The sequence below is a fragment of the Schistocerca nitens genome, chromosome 4 (assembly GCF_023898315.1).
Source record: "Schistocerca nitens isolate TAMUIC-IGC-003100 chromosome 4, iqSchNite1.1, whole genome shotgun sequence".
Taxonomy (NCBI): Eukaryota; Metazoa; Arthropoda; class Insecta; order Orthoptera; family Acrididae; genus Schistocerca; species Schistocerca nitens.
Genome location: NC_064617.1, coordinates 692,475,873 through 692,496,307, shown reverse-complemented (window position 1 = coordinate 692,496,307; position 20,435 = coordinate 692,475,873). Strand labels below are relative to the sequence as shown.

Below are 20,435 nucleotides of genomic sequence, written 5' to 3'. Positions count from 1 at the left end.
TTGGTTAATGTTACAAGGCCAGATCAGTCAATCACCCAGACTGTTGCCCCTGCAACTACTGTAAAGGCTGCTGCCCCTCTTCAGGAGCCACACGTTTTTCTGGCCTCTCAACAGATACCCCTCCGTTGTGGTTGCACCTACGGTATGGCTGTCTGTATTGCTGAGGCATGCAAGCCTCCCCACCAACAGCAAGGTCTATGGTTCATGGGGGGAAAACAAAGGATAGAAAATATAATATAAACATGAAATACCTCTCATTCTGCTGCACTGCAACAAGTTGTAACCATGTAAAATAATATGTGTCAAAACTGCCATACACGCTTCAGCCAAATATATATAGGCTGCAAAGCTATTCTAGAGGTTGTTGAGCAAAACACACACACACATTCACACCAGTACACATAGCCACTATTTCTGGCCAGAATTTTGCAACAATTGTTAATATTGCAACCTGGACTTTCTGTTGTTCAGTTTTTTAAATACATCTAACTATCTGCAAAATCTGTTTGTCTTCTGCCTGTTTAAAGGTAGTCAGAATTTAACAAAATGTTCAAACAGAAAGAAGGGACTACATATATCATTCTAAAACTGAACACATTGCGATGGTGCTAAAATTAGTATTATAAAGGAAGAAGATAGAATAAAGTTCAAGAACATGGATATCGGTCTGTCTTTCATATTCCAACATACATATATTGTAAATATAACAATGTATTTGGAAATTCTCTATTTTTAAACGAAACACTGTCTATTTCAAAAGATACGTAGATGATATAATTTTTCCTTACAAAGGACAAAAAAATGACATTAACCATTTTTGGCCAGATTATAAGTTCAATGCACTCAAAGATTAATTTCACAGTAGCAAGAGAAAAAGAGAACAGCATAAATTTCCTAGACCCACAAATAACAAAAAAAAAGCAGTAAGCACTCATTTGGCATTTATAGAAAACCCATCACTACAGACCGTGTAATCCATTCCAAATCATGCTATACTCAATGATACAAAAAAAGTCTTATTTAATGCAATGAACCATCACAATATGACATGGCTCCCTTTGTCAAAAGAAGAAATAGATAAGTAACTCAACATCCTTAAACAAATAGCATATGTTAAGTAGAATAAAGGTAAAGATGTAATTTACATGTATTACAGGACTAAAAGGCAAATGAAAGTAAATGGAAACAAATATCTGAACAGTGACAGCAAGAAAACAAAATATGATGTGATGGAGCATCAATGCAAGTGTCCCATAAATGGAAAATTATTCCTGCAAATCCAGAGTAGTAAAATTATGCCCCCAAACTAACACACTTTGCAGATGTGTCTTTGTCATACAACTGACCAGAAACACAGTAAATTTTCAAATTCATGCATTTATAAAATTTCATGTGATGACTGCAATTGCTTTTACACTGGGCAGATTGGATGTACTTTTCAAACAAGATTTACGCAACACAGATATACTTGAAATAAAATAGCTTTTGGTGATCACTTAAAAAATCAGAAATACAAATAACAGACACAGTATACAATTCAAAAATTTTGCATGCCTCAGCATTTTGGCGGAGCTCAAAACTTCTGGCAGTGAGAGGTAGCATGCCGATTGTCTTCTTAACGACCAAAGTTATTTCAACCAAAACTTTTACTTCAAAATCTCTGACTTGTGAATTTCTAGTCTGAAGTGCTCCTGTGCACCATCAATCGCTTGAAGAGTTCAACAGTGTCACTGTCATCTATAGATCCTTGTGGACACACAGCACTAGTGGCAGCATGCTGCTCCTTGCAGGAACATCTGTTACCTCGAATCACAGAACAAAGGCTGTAGCCAAAGTAAGCACATGACACTACGAACAGCTTGCACCATTTAGCAACAACTGATGCACTTCACTACTTTCCTGCTACAAAATTATGCTATGTGTCATTTATTTTATGGAAATGTTGCAATTTTCTTATTTTGTATTACTTCACACTTTTTTGTTTTATTTTTGTTTATACTACTTATTGTTTTAATCACAATATATACTGGAATATGAGAGACAGGTCAATATACAAGGTGATTATAATTAAAGTTAAACTTTCAAAACATTGTAGACATGACACCCCTGGTCAGAATGACGTCAAATTGCAACAGAATATTATCAGAGAAGGGGGAAAACGTGTGGCAGAAGAAAAGGAAAAGTCTATAATTTAGTCAATAAATGGCACTGTATGTGTCAGAATATGTAAATGAAAACACCTATAATGTGCACGACCCATTGAAGTTGGTATAAACACACCGGGCACACGGCTTTTCCTCCTTTCACGTCTATAACATTCGCCATGACTGTCTCAATGCAGCTTGTAAAGCTGTGTAATTAGAATGATGACTGTGCACACATTGCTCTGCAGACATTCCAGACATTGAAGGGTTTGAAGAAAGGTGTTGGTCCAATGACTGCCATGGGTCTGGACAAAATGATTTGAAAATTCGAAAAGATGGGTTCTTTTAGCATGCAACCTGGAAGAGGGAGGAAATGAATTGATTCAACGTCAATGGAAGCAGTGACCACAGCAATGTAGGAGGGGATGAGTGCTGGTGTGCGAACATGTAGTGCACGGAGAATTGCCCGAACATTGGACATACCTGGGAGCACGGTGCGTAAAATCATACGAAACTTCCTTCTTTGCTATCCTTCCAAAATTACCCATGTGCATGAGTTGCTTCCTGTTGACCTGCTACCAAGAGAGACCTTTGTTTTAGAATTTCTTGCCTGTATGGAAGTGGACAATGATTGGCCATGGAAGATTTTGTCGACAGATGAAGCCTACTTCCATCCGACAGGATATGTCAGTACACAGAACTGTCGAATATAGGCAATGGATAATCCACACACAAATCAACCAGTAACACTTCAATCCAAAAAAGTAACTGTGGTGTGGTGTGGGTTTATGACATCATTTATCATAGGGCCATATTTTTTCGAAGAGACAGCTGCTTCCGGTCCTGTTACCTGTACCATCGCTCGCAAGTGCTATGAGTATCTCTTGTGCAACCACATGATTCCAGCTCTCCAACAGCATGGATGTGTGGATGGGATAATTTTTATGCGCGATGCTGCACCTCTGCACATTGCAAACCCAGTTAAGCAGTTGCTGAAGCACCATTTTGGAAATGCTAGAATTATCAGCCGCCATTTCCCTTCAGCCTGGCCATCCTGATCACCTGATCTTAATCCGTGTGACTTCTGGCTGTGGGGCTATCACAAAGATGTTGTGTTCGACTGCAAACTTAGCTGGACTGAAGGCACACATTGCGGTACACATTCTGAACGTGACCCCGGAAACACTTCGATCAGTTGTGCAACATGCTGTTTCTCAGTTTCAACTTGCTGCAGAAAATGGTGGACAGCATATTGAACAGTCACACGGAAATTAACAATCCAATTTGATTTTGATTGATGCTTTTTATGCAGTTTTTGGCCTCAGGACAGTTAAAAACTGATGTGAGTGATGCTTTTTATGCAGTTTTTGGCTACAGGACAGTTAAAAACCAATTTTTCCCAACCAACGTGATATGACCTTGCTGTGATGGATGGGCTTATGTAACTAACAGTGTCACACCTGTACACCCATGCATACTGAGTACAGTTTGTTTAATGTCAAACACATGCCTTAGGCATTATTGTATGATTCATTTGTCATCTTTAGTCGACCACTAATTAATTATGATGCTTACAGTGCCATCTATTGCTAAATTTTGTAACTATTTATTTTTCTTCTGCCATACATTTTCCCCCTTCTCCGATAATATTCCACTGCAAGTTGACATTGTTGTGACCAGTGGTGTTATTTCTATAGCAGTTTGAAAGTTTAACTTTAATTATAATCACTCTGTACATAAATAAAATATACTCAGTTATCAAGCTGTGTCAATGCAAACAAATGTCTCAAGCCTTTGATGGCTGTCTCCACCTTCTTCATCAAGAATAAAACTACTGACTGCCAGGGCTGGCACGATTTTCTGCTTATATAGCCATGATTATAGCCATTGGCACCAGTCAGAGAGGACTGAAAAGACACAAGCATGGAAGGTGAGTTGGGCAGCTCATAGCAACTCCGGGCCACCAGGGGACCAAGTGATGTCAGGTGGCATGAGGGATCAGTGACACGTTTGAAACTGCCATTTCTGCCTCCCTACAAGTGTTAAGCATCCACTGTTGCTTCCTTGTGCCATCCAAAGCCCGCCCCCATGACCTATTCAGTGTACACCACTGCTCTCTGTTATAATGGAATCCCAGTATGTTGACGCATGAATCAAGACTCTAGTGTTCTCAAACTGTAATTTGAGTCCGTTTTCCAGGCAATGACCAGTTATGGCTGACTTGTCGAGCTCCCTTTCTTTAATATGTCTCTTCGGCTCAGAACAATGCTCTGCATCTGTGCAAATTGTCTGACCTATATAGATGCTGCCACACTCACAAGGGATACCATACACACTGGGCACACAAAGAGCTATGTCATCATTAACAAGGCACAACATATCTCATATCTTGGGGGTGAGCCAAAACACCGGTTTCAATCCACATCTCTGCAGTACATATCCTAATTGGCCGCTCATTGTCCTACAACGTGGCAGGACAGCCACCACTTAGCTTCTTCCACTGATTCGCAAAGTGTCCTTCTTCCAAGCCACCTGAAAGCATTTGCACTGTTCCTCTTGCTTTAATCATTCTCTCTAAACATATGTCCCAAGTGCTACAATTCAGACTATAGATGGTCATCATCAGAAATAACTTTTTCTTTGTGTATTAATGTGTTCAAGACCCCTTTCTTGTGTACCAGGTGGTGGAAACTATCAGAGTGCCAGTACAAGACATGCCGGATCTTTTGGGCCAACTGTTTCTACATTGAATTGTAAAGTTGTTTTGTCGTGTTCTACAGAAAACATACATCTTGTATTGTGATGAATGATATGAAATGAAGGATGGTACTGTGATGGGCTCACCACTGTCTCCTGCAATCATGAATTTCTTCATGGAGCACTGTGAGGAGAAAGGGTCTGAACTCTGTGGTGTTGCATCTGTCTTGCTTCCTAAGGTACATCAATGACACCTTCCTTGTACAGCCTCATAGTGAAAATACACTGCAATAGTTCATCGATAACATGAATGGTGTCCATCCCAACATTAAATCTACCACCAGGATGGAGAATGATGGGAAGTTACTGTTCCTGAATGTTTTAATTGAGCAAATGGCAAGAGGCCAGCGTAGTCAATCAGTGTATAGAAAACTGATGCAGATTGATCGATATTTAAATGCCAATAATTTTCAGCACCCTGTACACAAGAAAGCAGTCCTCAATACATTAATACACAGAGTAAAAGCTATTTTTGGTGATGACTACCTAACTGAATTGTAGCACCTGAAACATGGGTTCAGAAAGCATGGATATACCAAAAGAGACATAGCAAATGCTTTTGGGTGTCACCAAAGAAGGATGCCATGTGAACTGGCAGAAGAATCACAGCCAGCAGCTTTTCTGCCGTACTGTGGGGCAATGAGCAGCAAGTTAGGATGTCTACTGCAGAGACATGGATTGAGACTAGTGTTTTGGCCCACCCCAAGGTACGAGATATGCTGCGCCCTGTCAAAGATAACATAGCTCTTCATGTGCCTGGTGTGTAAAGTGTCCCTTGTGAGTGTGGCAGCATCTATATAGGTCAGACAATTTGCACAGTTGCAGAAAATTGTACCGAGCACAAGAGACATATTAAACAAAGGGAGCTCGACAAGTCAGCCATAGTTCATCACTGCTGGAAAATGCACACAAAATACAGTTTGAGAACACGAGGTTTGGCTCGTGCGTCAACATACTGGGATTCTTTTATAAGAGGCAGCCGGGATTAGAATGAACAGCAACAATTTTAACAGACACCAGGAGAAAACACTGAGTAGGGCATGGGGGCGGGCTTTGGAGGTCGAAAGGTAGCAACGATGGATGCTTAATGCTGTAGGAAGGCGGGAACACCAGTTTCAAATGCGGCGCTGGTCCCTTGTGCCACCTGATGTCATTTGGTTCTGCAGCAGGCCAGAGCTACTGTGAGCTGCTCAACTCACCTCCCATGCATGTGTTGTTTCCACCCTCACTAATTGGTGCCAGTGGCTGTAATTGTGGCTATATAAGCAGAAAATTGTACCAGCGCTGGCAATCAGTAGTTCTGTTCACAATGACGATGATGGAGATAACCACTGAAAGCTCAAAAATTTTATTCAAATTGACGTGGCTTGAAAACCAAGAACATTTTATTCAAACACGCCACCATGAAAGACTCTGAGGACTGACCAATATACATATCCTCAAAGTTTACTCCATCTTCCTTTATAATACTAATTCTACAGCCATCACACTATTTTTCAATTCTAGAATGATTCCCATAATCAGTTTTTATTTTTAAGCATTTTGTTAAATTCTGACAAGCCTGAAAATGTCAGAAGACAATTTTTCAGATTGTTAAATATAAAAATATTTTGCTTACTCAGTACAACTGAGAATACTTTAGGGAATTGTGCTTTTAAATGAATCTTCTTTTAATTACTTTGGACAGTTATCTGAATGTTATGCATGCGACATTGACCTAACTAGGATAGCTATGCATCCTCTACACATCCTGCTGAAGCATGCATGGCAGTTTTGACTCATTATTTTACATGGTTATAACTTATTGCAGTGCAGCAGAATGAGAGATAATAGTGTATATATAATATTTTGTGTCCTTTGTTTTCATTTCTTGTGTTGTTGTTGTGGTCTTCGGTCCAAAGACTGGTTTGGTGCAGCTCTCCATGCTAATCTATCCCGTGTAAGTCTCTTTACCTCTGAGTAACTACCGCAACATCCTTCTGAATCTGTTCAATGTATTCATCTCTTGGTTTCCCCTCTATGATTTTTGCCCACTAAACGGGTGATCCTTGATGTCTCAGGAAGTGTCCTACCAACCAGCCCCTTCTTCTAACAAGGTTGTACCACAAATTTCTCTTCTCCCTAATTCTATTCAGTATCTCCTCATTAGTTACATGATCTACTCACCTAATCTTCAACATTCTCCTGTAGCAGAGCATTTCAAAATCTTATATTCTCTCCTTGTCTAAACTGTTTATCACTCATGTTTCACTTCGATACATGGCTATACTCCTTTCAGAAAGGAATTCCTGATACTTAAATCTATATTCTACCAAATTCTATGTTAACAAATTTCTCTTCTTCAGAAACACTTTTCTTGCCACTATTAGTCTACATTTTATAGCCTTCCTACTCTGACTATCATCAGTTATTTTGCTCCCCAAATAGCATAACTCATCTACTACTTTAAGTGTCTCATTTTCTAATCTAATTCCCTCCGCATCACCTGATTTAATTTGACCACATTACATTATCCTCGTTTTGCTTTTGTTGATGCTCATCTTACATCCTCCATTCAAGACAGTGTCCATTCTGTTCAACTGCTCTTGCAAGTCCTTTGCTGTCTCTTCCAGAATTATAATGTCGTCTGCAAACCTCAGAATTTTTATTTCTCCTCCCTGGACTTTAATTCCTACTCCAAAATTTTCTTTTGTTTTCTTTACTGCTTGCTCAACATACAGATTGAATAACATCAGGGACAGACTACAACCCTGTCTCATTCCCTTCTCAACCACTACTTCCCTTTCACACCCCTTGACTCTTATAACTGTATAACTGCCATCTGGTTTCTGTACAAATTGTAAATAGTGTTTCGCTCCCTGTATTTTACTCCTGCCACCTTTAGAATTTGAAAGAGAGTATTCCAGTCAACATTGTCAAAAGCTTTCTCTATGTCTATAAATGCTACAAAGGTAGGTTTGCCTTTCCTTAGCCTATCTTCTATGAGAAGTTGTAGGGTCAGTATTTCCTTGCATGTTCCTACATTTCTCTAGAATCCAAATTGATCTTCCCTGAGATCGGCCTCTATCAGGTTTCCATTCTTCTGTAAAGAGTGTGTTTTAGTATTTTGCAACTGTGACTTTTTAAACAGATAGTTCGGTAATTTTCCCACCAGTCAGCACCTGCTTTCTTTGGAATTGATATTATTATATTCTTCTCGAAGTATAAGGGTATTTCGCCTGTCTCATACATCTTGCTCACCAGATGGAAGAATTCTGTCATGGCTGTCTCTCCCAAGGCTGTCAGTAGCTTACTTCTACTTTAGATTCTGAATACATCTATTGTATAGTCAAAACCAGTAATTCTGTTCAAGATCTTTGTGGTCAAGACAGTTAAATAAGAAACTATGCAATCACATGATCACTCTCCAAATTGACATTTATGCAATACATAGGATGGTGTAGTTGGCTCCAATGAGATCATAACTGATGGTTTACCTGTCATTATCCAGCTGCTGTCACCCGTCTGTCAATGATTCCATGGTCTTTCGATATGACACTAATGTCAGTAATCTTTTATTTTCTATATCATGACCTTCCCATGTTCACCACCATGCAAACACATTTCTTTCTGCCAATTAGTAAGTGATATCTCGCCCCCACGCAAAAGGGTTTCTGTCACCACCTCACACTCCCTCATGTACAAAGTTCATTTGAAAGTGCAACACATGTTTTATAATTGTGTATACACATCACCAATTTCCAATTACAATCCCCATGAATGGGGATTTAAGGGGTATCTTACTCTCATGTTAATTATTTTCAAGTACAAATACGTGTGTGTGTGTGTGTGTGTGTGTGTGTGTGTGTGTGTGTGTGCCAAGCTTGGATAAAATTACTACAGGCATTCAGGCATTTCAGCTCTATGCTCAAACACACACACACAAACACACACTCACACACACACACACACACACACATGAAATTGCTCCTCCACTTAACAGTGTCACTTCGGATTTTTCACCATTAATGCTGCTCCTGAATAATAATACTATTAGTAGCAGCAGCAGTAATAATAATAACAATAAGAATAATAAAATGAAATATCACAATAATAATACCACAAAGTCCTAAAGACTTACCCAATTTGTCGTACAGGGCAGTCTACCCCAGGTAGCAAAAGTCGAGCAGCCTGAAATACATCATCGTGATCCACATGAAGAGCATGACGATGATCAGCATGAGCAGATGCCACTCGCAGCCACTCAACCAAAGGTGGTAGCACAACATATGCTCGCTCATAAACAAGCTCCTGGATTGGGGCTGAGTATTCAGCATGTTCCAGCTATTGCAACAACATGTTTCAAACAACATATCAGACATATGAAATTTCTGTCGTGCTATGCATAACAAGCTGGTGAATGGATTCCTTATGGAGTACAAAATAACTTCACATTTTTAACCCTAGGATGCATATACAGGGCTTCCGAGGCCCTTGTATGTCCTCATTTTTAAAAAAATTCTATAATTTTTTGTTGGATTTCAAACAGCTTTCCAGTACTCTTTCACTGACACTGTGACATTCCTCGTATCAAGTCTGAACAAGATACCTTCTTAAGTTTTTTGTATAATTCAATATGTTTACCCATACACCGTGAATGCATAAGCAGGGCTTCAGAAGCCCTCACACATTTATAAATGTTCTTTAGCCTATATTGTCTTCAACATTTGTTTGGGAGCAGTTATTAATTCAACAATAACTGTAGTGGTATTTCCAGCAGCAGGAGTGCCAACAGCGGCAGTAGCTGTAGTAGAAATAGTATAACTAAAAAATAATACACACTACTTCCACATATTGGCGATGTCGGTGTATTATTGATCTTTTTGCTATCAAATGTTTTATTATTGCATAGTATTGTTATCCTGTGCTGCTCTTGTCAGCCTCATTGTTACTGTAGTTTGTTTGTTGCTGCAAGGCCCATATTGTTACGAGTATGACTCTTTTAGTGCTGCACAAGCTGCTGTTTGAGAGACACGCCTTTTGCTATGGCTTCGACATGCAAAGCAAGAGAGTCAGTACGTGCAAATGCAGCTAATTTTGAAAGTGTTGTGGCTCAGTGGTTTGAAGAAGATTATTCTTGCAAGGAAGGAAATATTTTTTGAAGATGCAAGTACTGAAGAATCAGCCAATGAACCTGCAGATGTGAATATTGAGGCAGATGACAGTCCTTCCGATAATATTACTTCATCAGAGTCTGAAAATGAAGAACCACAACAAAAAGGTATAGAAGATCACACCACACATACATTAGTCGGAATGGAATGATTTGGAAATTAGATCCTCCTGCAACTTTTCGTACGCCTGTCCATAATATCATAAAGAAGGCACCTGGTCCAGCCCGTGGTTTGAAAACCTGTAAACCTAAGGATGCCTGGGACTATTTCATCTTCAAGGAAATACTAGAGGAAATCAGCAACTGCACAAATATTGAAGGCAGAAGAGTGGCTTCTTTATGTGGTAAAACATGGAAACATGTTTCGCTTGCTGAAATGAAGGATTTTTTTGGTCTTTTACTGCTTTCTGGTGTTGGGAAGATTTGGGATGTCCCTATTAGAGAATTATTCTTGGATGAAAAGGCAAATCTTACATATAAGGCCACCATATCAGTAAATAGATTCGAGGATATAAGGAGAATGATTAGATTTGATGACAGGCGTACCTGTGAAACTCAATCTGCAGATGACAAACTTGCAGCTGTTCGCTATGTATGGGAACTATTTCTTGACAAGTGTAGAAATAGAATGATTCCCAATGATTCGCTCACAGTTGATGAACAGGTAGTCCCATTCCGTGGAAGATGCAGCTTCACTTAGTATATGCCCTCTAAACCAGCCAAGTATGGCATAAAAATATTTTGGTTATGTGATGCTACATCTGCATATGCTTTAGACGGAATTGCTTACACAGGAAAGAAGCCCCATGAACCTATTCAGAAAAATCTTGGATTGAATGTGGTGAAAGATCTTGCTAAAAACATTGAAGGATCATCAAAAAATATTGCTGTTGACAACTTCTTTACTATTGTGCAGCTGGCAGAAGAGATGCTTCAGAAGTGAATTACAGTGGTGGGAACAATCAAACAAAATAAACCAGAAATTCTAATGAGATGACACCATCTGCCTCAAGAGCGATTCATTCCTCTTTCTTTGCATTTAGAGGTGTCATTACAATGGTGAGTTATGTTCCCAAAAAGAAAAGATCTGTAGTTCTCACTAGCACAAGGCATCATGACAGAAACATTGATGAAACTCATGCAAAAAAGAAACCATATATAAAAGGCAATTGTTCCTAAGAGATTTAGCAGAGGAAATGGTAAGACCACTAATGAAACTTCGTATTCAGATCCCTAATCTTCCAAAGAAAATCGTTGATGACATGCAAAGATGTGGTGTTCAAAAATATGTCATATTGCCAAACCAACTAACTGTTTCAGGAAAAAGAAGAAGATTCAATTATTGTCCATACAATAAACACAGAAAAAGTGCTATGACATGCATTAAGTGAAAAACCAACATTTGTAAGGAACATAGTGGTGTTATTTGTGCTTCTTGTTTGTCACATGTTGAAAACTAAGAAAAATGCAATTTTATGTGAAAAATGAATAATAACTTTTTGTCAAAATATTGCCTATATACATAATATTGTGAATAATGAGTATGTTTTAATTGAAGAGATTGGTTGTAATAAATGTTATAAAATGTAAACTACAACTTATAAGTGAATTAATAAAATTATTTGTATATGTTGTATGAAATGGATGTAACTAATAAAAATTCACTCTTAGAGTTTTTTTAAAAACTTAATAAAATGTTAATCAGGTCCACCAGATCCTGTTACTGTATCTTATGAATCTTTCAATACGACAATAAATTTGACAGAAATAAATTTAACTCCAAAGAATGATTATATGAAAAGAGGAAAATTTTAAATTAGGGTAGGGCCTTAGAGGCCCTGCATATGAATTCATGTGTGTTTTCAGCACCATGCATCCTAGGGTTAAATAACAACTTATTTGTCTTATCCCATGGGACTAGCATGAGTTTATAGAATAAGAAGTATAATTATTCATGCAGTCTGTCATTTTTGTTTTCCAAATGAAACTTTCCATCCTATATGGAATTATAGTTTAAACAGCACAATTACAGGCACATGCATAAATACTGCTGGTCTTAAAGTGATCAGAAATAATGAAATGGCTAGTTTCACGGAGTGAAATGCATTTGATATTCCAACAGAACACACCTGGGAGCACCTCATGAAGTAGAAAAGAGCTTGTATAGCAGCAGGTGTCCAAGTGAGTGGTCGACTGCCAGCAGTGCGTGCCAACAGCTCCGTCAACTCCTGTGCTGATCCAACACATGTGGTCAGCAGTGACTGTTCCACAGACTTACCACTCACCTGAGTGGCATCTGACCCCACACTAGACACACTTGGCCAGCGAGGCATTGCCAGAGCACCTACAGAAACACATTTTTTAGTAAGGCAATGTAATAGATCTTTTACATTCAGAGTTAATAAAGTTGATGATGCTAGGAGCAATACTAAAACACATTGTTGTCATGGTCTTCAGTCCAAAGACTAATACAATGCAGTTCTCTATACCAGTCTATCCTCCGCAAGCTTCTCCATCTCTGCAACCACATCCATCTGAACATGGCTACTGTATTCAGTTCATTGTCTCCCTCAACAATACTTCCCCCCCCTCCCCCCCCCCAAAAAAAAAGATCCTTCCCTTACCAAATTGCAAACTGAAATTCCCTCCCAATGTGTCCTATCAACCAATCCTTTCTTTTAGTCCATAATTTTCTTTTTCTTTAATTCAATTCAGTACCTCCTCATTTGTTATTTGATCCATCCAATTTTCAGCATTTTTCTATAGCACCACATTTCAAAAGCTTATATTCTCTGCTTGTTTGAATTGCTTATCAACTGTGTTTTTCTCTGGTATAAGTCTGTGCTCCACACAAGTACATTAACAAAAGATTTCCTAATACTTATAAAAAACAAAGATGCTGTAACTTACCAAACGAGAGAGCACTGGTATGTTGATAGACACAATAAAAAACACACAAACAAATTTCAAGCTTCCGCAACCCAAGGTTGCTTCATCAGGAAAGAGGGAAGGAGAGGGAAAGACGAAAGGATGTGGGTTTTAAGGGAGAGGGTAAGGAGTCATTCCAATACCGGGAGCAGTTTAAGTTTGACATTGGAGGAATTCTAACTACAGTTTCAATTGACAAGTTAAAGCTCATTTACTGCAACCCCTACACCATCTGAGAGAGAGCACCAGGACAATTCGACACAGACACACCAAACCTCTCCCCATTCCACATCTTACTGCAAGCAAACCACAATCACCAGCAAGCAACAATGCCAGTTATGCCTAAATGGACAAAACCAAGCCCACTATTTCATGGCCGGGGTACCACATGAGATTCAGTTGACGATATCATTAACACTGGGGAGAATGCTGTGGTGACAGTGCACATAGTGAAAATTATTGTGATAATGCATGCTATTCTGTGTTTGTGTGACCACTATTGTTGTTTACTCTATGTTTTTTCTTGGCTGCTATATGAACGCGAATTCTGCACAGACAAATGGAAAAACTGGTAGAAGCCGACCTCGGGGAAGATCAGTTTGGATTCCGTAGAAATATGGGAACATGTGACGCAATACTGACCCTACGACTTACCTTAGAAGCTGGATTAAGAAAAGGCAAACCTACGTTTCTAGCATTTGTAGACTTAGAGAAAGCTTTAGACAATGTTAACTTGAATAATCTCTTTCAAATTCTAAAGGTGGCAGGGGTAAAATACAGGGAGCGAAAGGCTATTTACGATTTGTACAGAAACCAGATGGCAGTTATAAGAGTCGAGGGACATGAAAGGGAATCAGTGGTTGGGAAGGGAGTGAGACAGGGTTGTAGCCTCTCCCCAATGTTATTCAATCTGTATATTGAGCAAGCAGTAAAGGAAACAAAAGAAAAATTTGGAGTAGGTATTAAAATCCATGGAGAAAAAATAAAAATTTTAAGGTTCGCCGATGACATTGTAATTCTGTCAGAGACAGCAAAGGATTTGGAAGAGCAGTTGAACGGAATGGACAGTGTCTTGAAGGGAGGATATAAGATGAACATCAACAAAAGCAAAACGAGGATAATGGAATATAGTCGAATTAAGTCAGGCAATGCTGAGGGAATTAGATTAGGAAATGAGACACTGAAAGTAGTAAAGGAGTTTTGCTATTTGGGGAGCAAAATAAGTGATGATGGTCAAAGTAGAGAGGATATAAAATGTAGACTGGCAATGGCAAGGAAAGCGTTTCTGAAGAAGAGAAATTTGTTAACATTGAGTATAGATTTAAATGTCAGGAAGTCGTTTCTGAAAGTATTTGTATGAAGTGTAGCCATGTATGGAAGTGAGACGTGGACGATAAATAGTTTGGACAAGAAGAGAATAGAAGCTTTTGAAATGTGGTGCTACAGAAGAATGCTGAAGATTAGATGGGTAGATTATGTAACTAATGAGGAAGTATTGAATAGGATTGGGGAGAAGAGGAGTTTGTGGCACAACTTGACAAGAAGAAGGGATCGGTTGGTAGGACATGTTCTGAGGCATCAAGGGATCACCAATTTAGTATTGGAGGGCAGCGTGGAGGGTAAAAATCATAGAGGGAGACCAAGAGATGAATACACTAAACAGATTCAGAAGGATGTAGGCTGCAGTACGTATTGGGAGAAGAAGAAGCTTGCACAGGATAGAGTGGCATGGAGAGCTGCATCAAACCAGTCTCAGGACTGAAGACCACAACAACAACAACATATGAACCGGAGATAAGACTCACTCACATTTTTCTGTATGCTATGTTTGTTAAATGTTGGAAATAAATATCTTGTTACAAGACCCAACAAACTGTTAGCTTAGCCACTTGTAAGCCTGTCCAGTTATCACATAACCTGTATCTGCCAAGGTTGAGTTTGGATCCTTGATTAGTATGCTTGTGTCATCAGAGAACATCACAGTTTTTGAACCATCTTCATTTACGTAGGTAAAGAACAAGAATGGGCCAATATCAGTATCTGTTGCACCCCAAAAGTTACATTTCCCATTCTGAGAATTTGATGGTGCTACAATCAGCTTAGTTTCTGTGACAGATTTCCTTATATTCAGATCCTCTGTAGCTGGAATGTTTTCAGCACCTGACATTTATTTGAAGTGCCAGGCTCTTTGCAAAGATATATATATTTTTTTCAACTGTGTAGTCTTCTTTGCCAGCTGATTGCTCAACTCTTTACAACATTTAAGAGGATGTTCAAATTCTCTCTTCTCTATTGTACTCCTTATTTCTTGAGGATCACGTTCCTCAAAAATTTTCAGTGCAGCATCTATCATTCTGAAGGACTTGGCCATTTTCCTTGTTGTCAGCTTTCTAATAGGCTGAACTTACTTGACTTCTGTTTCTTCTTTATTACTATTCTTACTGAAAAGTATCAAATCTTAGTTGCTCAAACTCTAGGAATGAGAGTTTAGAAGGGCACACACATCCTCTTCATAAGCATCAGTGAATCCAATCTGCTGTGCCATGTCTGCAATTTCTCTCATCGCAGCAGTGATCAGTTCATCTTCTAGCATTGGCACACCATTGGGGCACATTTTCCTCCATGTACCATTCATACATTGCATGATGTCAGTTCGCATCTCTAATAACAACAATTGCCATTTTAATATTAAACTGTCAGCAGAAAATCTATGTCACTCGAATCACATTCTTCTATGAGTTGGGAAAAAAATTTATGCTAAATAGTATGCCTTGAATGTAGAAATAACTTCCTGTCCATAGAATGCAGGATAGATGTAGTGTTTGGTGACAGAAACAAAGCTTCCGAGTTTCCATTTGAATCAATAATGGAAAGTGAGTGACCGGGAACATTATCAAGGAGCAGAAAAATTTTGAAACAGATTTTTTCCTTTCTCACAGCAGGTCTCCAATTCTCTACATAGTTCATTAAAAAATAGTCACTGAAATTAGCAGAAGTCATCCAAACTTTTTTATTCCATCTGCAATGAACTCCTTGCTTGCTCTTTTCAAAACCCTTTAGCGACCTAGGATTTTGAGAGTAGCAAGTGATACGGGGCTTTAATCTGCAATCCCCTGCAACATTTCCTCCAAAAAGAAGGGTGTATTGGTCCTTGGTAGTGTTAAATCATGGAGCTAATTCTTTTTTATTCAATAGAAATCAATGTGTGGGTGGGCATTCATTTCAGAAATAAGCCCATTTCATCAAGGTTGAAAACCTGCTTCATAGTACAGTAACTTTCTGTCACAATTTCTTTATATGTCTTTTTAAATTCATTGGCTCCAACTTCATCTGCTGCAACTGCCTCTCCTGCAATTGTAATGCAGTGAAAACCAAACTGATGCTTGAAGTGATCAAAGCAACATGAGCTGGCTGAGAAAGATGCTGGACTGCCATACTCTTTTATTACATCTGCATACAATGTTTTGGTTTTAGCTTGAATAGCAGCTACAGAGAGAGGCATGCACTGTTGCTTGTGGTGCTCAGTCCAATGGATTAGCATTCTTTCCATCACCTCCAAGCAATATCTGATCACTCCAGTCACACTTAAGTTAGTTGAAGATTGAGCAGTTTTTCAAATTTATTGCACACTGTCATGAATAGCTCTCACACTGGATTCACTAAATACTGAGGCATGTTGAATGTCAAAGCAATCCAAAACTTTAACTATGTTTCTACTGAATATGACTTTCATATACATTTCTTTCCCTCGAGGGACACAATTTCTTTTCTTTAAGTGATGTTTTAAATTGAGACCCTGTCAAGTGCAACTTCACAGCTCTACTGACATGAACTGATGATGCACATAAGGACAAATAGACAAAACATGCATGTCAAGATGAACGCATTACTGCCTCCATGTACTGTTAATGCCGGACTCTGTGGCCAGGCGGTTCTAAGCGCTTCAGTCAGGAACTGCGTGACCGCTATGTTCGCAGGTTCGCACCCTACCTCGGGCATGGATGTGTGTGATGTCCTTAGGTTAGTTAGGTTTAAGTAGTTCTAAGTTCTAGGGGACTGATGACCTCAGATGTTAAGTCCCATAGTGCTCAGAGCCATTTGAACCATTTTTGCACTGTTAACAGAGGGCAGCATTGGACTCAAACCTAAAATCGCTTGTATGCAAAAATGCAGACAATAAACCCATGCATAACAAGATCTACCTGTATGTAAATACTGAATATAAAAATACCAGAGAAGGAAAGTTGCTACTCACCATATAGTGGAGATGCTGAGTCACGATACGCACAACAAAAAGATTCACACAATTGCAGCTTTCGGCCATAAAGGGCTTTGTCAGCAGTAGACGCACATACACACATGCACACACACACTCTCGCAAATGCAACTTGCACACACATCTGCAGTCTCAGATAACTGAAACCACACTGCGAGCAGCAGCACCAGAGCATGACAGGAGTGACAACTGGGTGGGGGTAAGGACGAAGCTGGGGCGGGGAGGTGCAGGAATAGTATGGTAGGAGTGGCAGACAGTGAAGTGTGCAGTTTAGACAGAGGGCAGGAGAGAAGATATAGAGGGAGAGAGCTGGTAAGTAGCAGAAAGGAGACAAATAAAAAGAAATTAAAAGACTGGGTATGGCGGTGAAATGATGGCTGTGTAGTGCTGGAATGGGAACAGGGAGGGGGCTGGATGGGTGGGGACAGTGACTAACAAAGGTTGAGGCCAGGAGGGTTACGGAAATGTAGCATATATTGCAGGGAGAGTTCCCACCTGCGAAATTCAGAAAAGCTGGTGTTAGTGGGAAGGATCCATATGGCACAGGCTGTGAAGCAGTCATTGAGATGAGGGATATCATGTTTGGCAGCGTGTTCAGCAACAGGCTGGTCCACTTGTTTTTTGGCCACAGTTTGTTGGTGGCCATTCATATGGACAGACAGCTTGTTGGTTGTTATGCCTACATAGAATGCATCATAGTGGTTGCAGCTTAGCTTGTAAGTCACATGACTGGTTTCAGAGGTAGCCCTGCCTTTGAAGGGATAGGTGTTGTTAGTGACCGGACTGGAGTAGGTGGTTGTAGGAGGATGTATGGGACAGGTCTTGCATCTATGTCTATTACAGGGGTATGAGCCATGAGCTAAGAGATTGGGAGCAGGGGTTGTGAAAGGACGGACGAGTATATTGTGTAGGTTCAGTGGACGGCGGAATACCACGGTAGGAGGGGTGGGAAGGGGAGTGGGCGGGACGAGAGGTAATTGAAACCCTGCAGATAATGTAATTCAGTTGCTCCAGTCCTGGATGGTACTGAGTTACGAGGGGAATGCTCCTCTGTGGCCGGACTGTGGGACCTCAGGAGGTGGTGGGAGACTGTAAAGATAAGGCATAGGAGATTTGTTTCTGTACAAGGATGGGAGGATAATTACGGTCAGCGAAGGCTTCAGTGAGACCCTCGGTATATTTTGAGAGGGACTGCTCATCACTGCAGATGCGATGAGCACGGATGGTTAGGCTGTACTTAAGGGACTTCTTGGTATGGAATAGATGGCAGCTGTCAAAGTGGAGGTATTGCTGGTGGTTAGTAGGTTTGATATGAACAGAGATACTGATGTAGCCATCTCTGAGTTGGAGGTCAACATCTAGGAAGGTGGCTTGTGGGGTTGAGTAGGACCAGGTGAAGGAAATGGGGGAGAAGTTGTTAAGGTTCTGGAGGAATCTGAATAAGGTGTCCTCACCTTACTGTGCCCTCACTGAGAGAGTCTCTGCTTTCGTAGACCAACACCTTCAACCTGTTACCGAGAACCTATACTCCTATATAAAAGGTACCAACCATTTCCTCGACCGACTCTCCACAGTTCCTGTCCCTTTACCACACAGTGCCCTGCTCGTCACTATTGATGCCACCTCCCTGTACACTAACATTCCTAATGCCCATGGCCTATGGCCTTACTGCTATCGAACACTACCTTTCCAGACATTCTATGGATTCCAAACCAACAACCTCCTTCCTAGTACCTCCTTCCTAGTCTCCATGACCAACTATATCCTCACCCACAATTATTTCTCCTTTGGAGGCATTACCTACAAACAAATTCGCAGTACGGCTATGGGCACCCAAATGACACCATCCTATGCCAACCTATTCATGGGCCATCTAAAGGAATCCTTCTTAAAAACCCAAAATCATAAACCCCTCACCTGGTTCAGATTCATTGATGCCATCTTTGCTATCTGGACTGAAGGTGAGGACACCTTATTCACATTCCTACAGAACCTCAACAACTTCTCCCCCATTTGCTTCACCTGGTCCTACTCAATTCAACAAGCCACCTTCCTAGATGTTGACCTCCACCTCAGAGATGGCTACACCAGTACCTCCGTCCATATCAAAGCTACTAACCACCAGCAATACCTCCACTTCGACAGCTGCCACCTATTCCATACCAAGAAGTCCCTTCTGTACAGCCTAGCCATCAGTGCTTGTCGCATCTGCAGTGTTGCGCAGTCCCCCTCAAATATATCGAGGGTCTCACTGAAACCTTCACTGACCGTAATTATCCTCCCATCCTTGTACAAAAACAAATCTCCCATGCATTATCTTTCCAGTCTTCCATCACCTCCCAAAGTCCCACAGTCTGGCCATAGTGGAGCATTCCCCTCGTAACTCAGTACCATCTGGGACTAGAGCAACTGAATTACAGTCTCTGCCAGGGTTTCAATTACCTCTCGTCATGCCCTGAAATGAGAAATGTCCTACCCACTCTACTTCACACCCCTCCTAGTGTAGTATTCTGCCGTCCACTGAACCTACACATTATACTTGTCCATCCTTTCACAACCCCTGCTCCCGATCCTTAACCTCATGGCTCATACGCCTGTAATAGACCTAGATGCAAGACCTTTTCCATACATTCTGCTACAATCATCTACTCCATCTACTCTATCTATCCCATCAAAGGCATGGCTACCTGTGAAACCAGTCCTGTGATTTACAAGCTAAGCTGCAACCACTATGCTGCATTCTATGTAGGCATGACAACCAACAAGCTGTCTTTCCGTATGAATGGCCACCGACAAACTGTGGCAAAAAAAAACAAAAAACAAGTGGACCACCCTGTAGCTGAACACGCTGCCAAACATGTTATCCCTCATCTCAATGACTGCTTCACAGCCTGTGCCATATGGATCCTGCCCACCAACACCAGCTTTTCTGAATTGCGCAGGTGGGAACTTTCCCTGCAATACATCCTACGTTCCCCTAACTCTCCTAGCCTCAACCTTCATTAGTCACTGTCCTCACCCATCCAGCCCCCTCCCTGTTCCCATTCCAGCACTACACAGCCATCATTTCACTGCCACACCCAGTCTTTTAATTTCTTTTTATTTCTCTCCTTTCTGCTACTTACCCCCTTCCCCCTCCACACCTTCTCCCTACCCTCCATCTAAACTGCAACACTTC

The 20,435-nt window shown here is 40.4% G+C and overlaps 1 protein-coding gene across 4 annotated transcripts in view; it reads right to left on the bottom strand.

The window, feature by feature from the left end:
* The window catches only part of LOC126251924 (ankyrin repeat and BTB/POZ domain-containing protein 2), a 671,398-nt gene that overhangs the window by 102,624 nt on the left and 548,339 nt on the right, over positions 1-20,435 (bottom strand). For all 4 annotated transcript variants that reach the window (XM_049952673.1, XM_049952674.1, XM_049952675.1 and 1 more), the window contains 2 exons: positions 12,183-12,397; positions 9,022-9,224 (listed from right to left, as the gene is read on the bottom strand). In XM_049952673.1, coding sequence (XP_049808630.1) covers positions 9,022-9,224; positions 12,183-12,397 — 418 coding nt within the window. The remainder of the gene's footprint in view (positions 1-9,021; positions 9,225-12,182; positions 12,398-20,435) is intronic.